The sequence below is a fragment of the Vitis riparia genome, chromosome 1, assembly GCF_004353265.1.
Source record: "Vitis riparia cultivar Riparia Gloire de Montpellier isolate 1030 chromosome 1, EGFV_Vit.rip_1.0, whole genome shotgun sequence".
Lineage (NCBI taxonomy): Eukaryota > Viridiplantae > Streptophyta > Magnoliopsida > Vitales > Vitaceae > Vitis > Vitis riparia.
This window is the reverse complement of record NC_048431.1, coordinates 18,289,226-18,294,336: the sequence shown is the minus strand read 5'-3', so window position 1 is coordinate 18,294,336 and position 5,111 is coordinate 18,289,226. Positions and strand designations below refer to the sequence as shown.

Below are 5,111 nucleotides of genomic sequence, written 5' to 3'. Positions count from 1 at the left end.
AAAAAATCATAATACAAAAAATATGATGAAATATAAATAATTTAGCAAGAGTAAAAAAATGATTAATAGAGGAATAATATAACCAATATATAAATAATGGGATATGATACAAAAATTCAATAATGTAGACCTTAGGTAGGATGGAAATTTTCTTCGGATTATTTGATTAAAATGATCTTTGGAAACCCAGTTTTAAAAATTTAACATTTCATATTTTTTTATTCGATTTTGACAAAAATGCCCTTATTAATATTATTATTATTATTTTGGTAAAAATAATATTTTTTTAATATACTATACACATTTGAAATAGTAAAGAGCATTTATGTCAAAATATTTTACTTTTCAAATAAAAATATAAGAGTGAAAAAATTCACAAATGTGGGGAGTATTTCATCCCAATTAACCAATTATTTATTTTTTTTCTTTATCCCTTTTATTAAAAGAAGACACATAATTCTATATTTTTACTGCCCTTTGAATATAAGCCCACAGGCTTGGGCTAAGGAGCAGGAGGGCCAGGCCTACCAGGAGCAGCCAAATGACTACCTGTTCATCTTCCCAAGACATATGTGCTGGTAACTTTTGTACCTTCGCCTCCTTGTGCTTTGTCTGTCTCAGCCCCTTGGATATTTATACCATAGAAGGATCTCATTTGCTTCTATAATGTTTAATCCAAGCTTCAATCACAAGACCCACTTCAGAGTTTTGTATTTCCTCTTCGAATTTTGAAGTATAGAAGGAGAGATGATGATGATGATTGGTGTTGCTAGTGTGCAAGGCTTGATTGATTTAGTGGTAGCAGGGATTTCTTTGATGATTTGTTTGGGAATTTTTGCATTCATTGCTTCTATTCTTTGCTCTGCTGCTTTCTTTCACCATGCCAAGGAGGTCTCTTGATCCATGCATCCGAGGTATATTCTTTCTTCAAATTTACCCAAATCATATCAGAATCGTGCTTTTTTGTTGCTACCTCCATAGTAATTTTATCATAGGGTTCTTGAGTCATGAGGCCTTTCATGGTGGGTTTTAGGAAAAATTGAAGGTCAATGCATTTGTTTCTCTATTAATTGAACATTTCTGTTGTGAATGTGTGTTTCTGTGGTTGGACTTTCAAGTGTTTCTGTTTTCTGGGTTTGTCAGTTGTTAGTGGATTGATTCAGACTTGATTTATTTTCCTGGAGTTATTATCATAGTTTGGTTTTTAGGGAGATACCCTTTTGAGTTAGATCAGCCTTTGGACCTTTTATTTGTATTCATTTGTTCTTTTGGCTTTTCAATTTTCTTGTCGTCCATTTTTGTGGGTTTGATAGCTGAAATTTGGTTTACTCAAACTGACATGAATTTATTTTTTAACTCCCAGAGAATATTATTAAAGTCAAGTGTATTGAACATTTTCTATCTAGATGAAGAGGCACTTGAGGGATTAGTTCTTGTCTTATTGTCAAATTTGGTCTTACATATTGAAACTGCAGCTTTGCAATTTTAGTAAAGCCTAATCCACATCATTGATTATTTAACCTGGAGAAGATAATTTATACTACCTGTTCCATGACCTCTAGTGCCATGGTCATCAACAACTGCACCATTGCCACAAGATCATACCTACCTGGCCACTGACAGCCATGAAAATTTACTGCCTCCTGTCAGCTGGCACCATTAATACCAACACCTTCTCGTCCACCTCCCAAGTGTCACTCTTGCCACCATTGCACTTGACAGTGGCCAACACCAAGACTGACGAAGTAGCTTCACCTATATCATTGCCTCGCCTGTTTGTCTCATTTTCCACCACCACCACCACCACAGTGGCAGGTCATCCCCAAGCGTCCTTCCTCCTTTAACTGTGACCATCCCCAAAGCACCACAACTAATCGTGCATGTGCTTTGCTTGTGTATTGTAATTTGGAAAAGAAAAGGAAAATTATTGGAAGAGGTAGAACTTCTTATGCTGAGGAAGTTTAATGGATCTTCAAAATTAGTAATCATTTAAATCTTCAAAAGAGAACTGTGGTAACATGTAAACTGAGACAATGAACTTACAGTTGCCTTACTTGGGCCATTCTCTGGTGCAGTGGTAAAGGATTTAGGTTGTCAACTGTCAATGGGAAGCTTTTGGTATTGAGAGCAGCCAATTCAAGCAAAAATTCCAAAAATAAGGACCGCATTCAACTCGCCACTCCTAGGTCTCCATTTCAAGTAATCAGCTATGCCTTACTTTGCCAATGAAATACAATTGTGTTTAGTGGTAGAGTTATGATAGGCCCAAGGGCCACTTCCACCCACCCGAGTGAAATGTCTGATCGGAAAGATTCGGCATAAGAAATATGCATAATGGGGGATTTGAAACCCTACTAAAAGGACTCATAAGTTACCATTAAGCTACACTGAGCAGTTTTGCCTTCCCCCCACTCCACTTGAAATAATTTCCTAAATTATTGAGCCGCTCATGCCCCTTGTGCAAACTAATTTTCTGGCTCCACCACTGGTCATGTTAACATATTTTTAAAATGCCAATGATGTAAGGTGAAGGCAAAAGCCATGCTGTCCACTGTTATTTATTTTACATTTTTATTCATTTAATGATGTCCCTTCTAACAATGTTTTAGGATATTGCTGTCTCCCCCATCATTCTTTATTTCTTTCCCACCTGTTCCTCATTCAGATGATAGAGTTTAAACTGAGCTTTCAAAAGTTAAACCAACTGAAAAGGTCTTTAACTATATTTGCTAGAGCTTTTAGCTTTTTCGTGGGTAGTGTTTTTGTGCACATGAGGGGGTGGGGGACTTTGGCCACAGGAGTTTCCATAAGTCACTGAACCTTTTCTGCTCTAGTTTAGAGAAAACAACATCTATGATTTAGATGAAATTCATATGCACTAGCTACATGTTCCCTTCACCAGTTCAAGGGATGTAAGAAAAGATGCCATCTCAATATCCTGATTTGGTTTGATGTTCCATGGTTGCAAAAAGATTTGACAAATGATAGATAAATCTTTTGGGGAGAAGGGTCAAACTGTCACTTTTGGAATTCTAAGATAAAAGAAAATGGTTGAGAATTTTGTCTCCTCTTTTATATTTTGGGTAAAAGCTATTAAGGAAGAAGAAAATTGATACACTTTCTACTTATATTTTAGAGGGTGGGTTGAACTTTGAAGTCAGCATGAATATGAACCAAGAAAGATGAAGTGTCTGGAAGGAGCTTGCATCATTTAGATGATCACTCAAGCAAGTAGTTGCAGTCCCAAAGAAACTAATTCTAGTGTTGTTCATATTTCCAATGGCCTGTGATATTTCCTAATATCCCATGTGTTAAGATCCTCAGATTAAAATTATGCAATAGTGAGGAGCAAGCCCTATGGTAAAGCTGGCGTAATAGAATATAATGATATGGATTATGCAGAATGTTAGACTTTAAAACGCCCTGTTATTTCTTCTACACTAATTTCTTGGCTATTGATATCACTACAGATTTACTACAAAATGTGCTGTCCAAATGGAAGTTCCAGCAAAATCAGCATTATGTCTGTGACAGCTGTTCTAGTCTGTTCTAGTTATCTCTTCGTGATTTGATATATTGTTAGGTTCATCTCATGTTGTGTCATTAAACCAATTTGTGAAAGGGAATAAGTGAATGATTATTAATTTTGATATTCTTGTTTGTCATTGTAGGAATCAATATCAACTATAATGCTAAGTTGAATAAATGGTAATGTGTTTTTACATTTGTATTAAATCTCATGTGGATTCTCACCTGCTTTCGACTATGTGATTTGGCACCCTTCAAAGGCAAACATAACTGTGCATCTGATTTAATTGTTTCAGGTGTTTCCAAGGAGGTACATAGATGAAATGTTGAAATGCAGTACTTCTCTGCAATTGCTACAAGAATATGTTAACCACTACATAGACCGAGTTCCCTCTCTGAAACTCTCGCTCACTTGTATCAATGAGAATGTACCATGCAGTGTTCAACAATTAATAAAAGTCTTTGGAGACATTAGACTCTTGTTGTAGTGTTGAGTTCATATTGTTGTGTATGATTTGGTATATCAGGTGCTACAATCCTACTATTAGTCTTAGGTATCAAATATTTCTTGGGAGGTCTTCAGAAAGTGGTGAGATGATTTCCATTCTCATTTCCTTGCAGTCCAAGATGTGGGGTAGTAAAGGAGCAAATTTGTAGAGGAGATTTTGATGGGATATGTATTTTGGGTTTGGGTAAACTTAAGCATGTTGCCAATGTTCATCTTGAGACAGGATCGAACTCTCCATGAGATTTATAGTTGCATTAATTACTGAGCTTCCTTGTTCATACGATGCTGATTCGAAATTGTCTTTCATCCTCATGTATAAGTTCATATTAGCTTCGCATGGAGTACACGCCTAGAAATATAGTCATCCCTATCCCCTCACATCAATTCTAACTTTAAAATCAAGGGAAAATTAGAATAAATGTGATCAATTTTTCATTTGTTGAATTCAAGTGCCTATTCTTTAAGGATACTTATTTTAATAGGACATAATTTATATGGTTTCAATTTTAAAAGTTATTATTAAAATAATTAAAAATTATGAAATATTTCTTGCTTAGTTTTGTTTGAGCAACATGTGGTCGACCAAACCGTGACAAGTCTTATGTGGGAGTTTTGGGTCAAAATGACTCATTTATTAAAAAAATATAGGATCTAACCACGTTATGAAATTTATATTCAAATTGATCTCTTTGGTGCCACGTAGGAGCCATATCATTAAAAAATAATTTTTTAATTAAAAATGATTAAATTACAATTTATTATTGAAATTAAAAAAATATACTTAAATAATAAATTATTTATATTTAAACTTAAAAATCTAGTATTATTTCAACAAACATAAATTGATAAATAGAAGACATTATAAATGAATATTTTATTTATTAATAAATTAATAATATTAAAATAATAAACTTATATAACATATAAATAATATATAAAATTGTATAATTTATTAATTTAAGATATTTAATTTTTTATTTTTTAAGATATTAAATTATTTGTATTATGAAAAATTTATCTTTATCGAAATAATAGTATACTCTTAAGCCGCAGTTGCCATATATAGATTTTTTGA

The 5,111-nt window shown here is 33.7% G+C and overlaps 1 protein-coding gene across 5 annotated transcripts; it reads left to right on the top strand.

Moving 5' to 3' along the window:
* Positions 1-497: 497 nt before the first annotated feature.
* On the top strand, positions 498-4,314 carry LOC117908893. Of its 5 annotated transcripts, XR_004650298.1 has the most exons (5): positions 515-914; positions 2,076-2,199; positions 3,471-3,542; positions 3,672-3,708; positions 3,825-4,314. XR_004650298.1 is itself a non-coding variant. In XM_034822913.1 (2 exons), exon 1 carries the CDS (start codon positions 748-750, stop codon positions 898-900), a length of 153 nt encoding a protein of 50 aa, XP_034678804.1. In that variant the 5' UTR covers positions 517-747; the 3' UTR covers positions 901-914; positions 3,825-4,314. The 5 variants fall into 5 exon arrangements, 1 of the variants encoding a protein (XP_034678804.1); XR_004650294.1 differs by lacking the exons at positions 2,076-2,199; positions 3,471-3,542 and having other exon boundaries at positions 498-578; positions 681-914; XR_004650300.1 differs by lacking the exon at positions 2,076-2,199.
* Positions 4,315-5,111: the final 797 nt, after the last annotated feature.

What these genes read in the sequence shown, in the direction of transcription:
- LOC117908893 (XM_034822913.1), top strand. Translation starts at nt 748, where the DNA reads ATGATGATGATGATTGGTGTTGCTAGTGTGCAAGGCTTGATTGATTTA.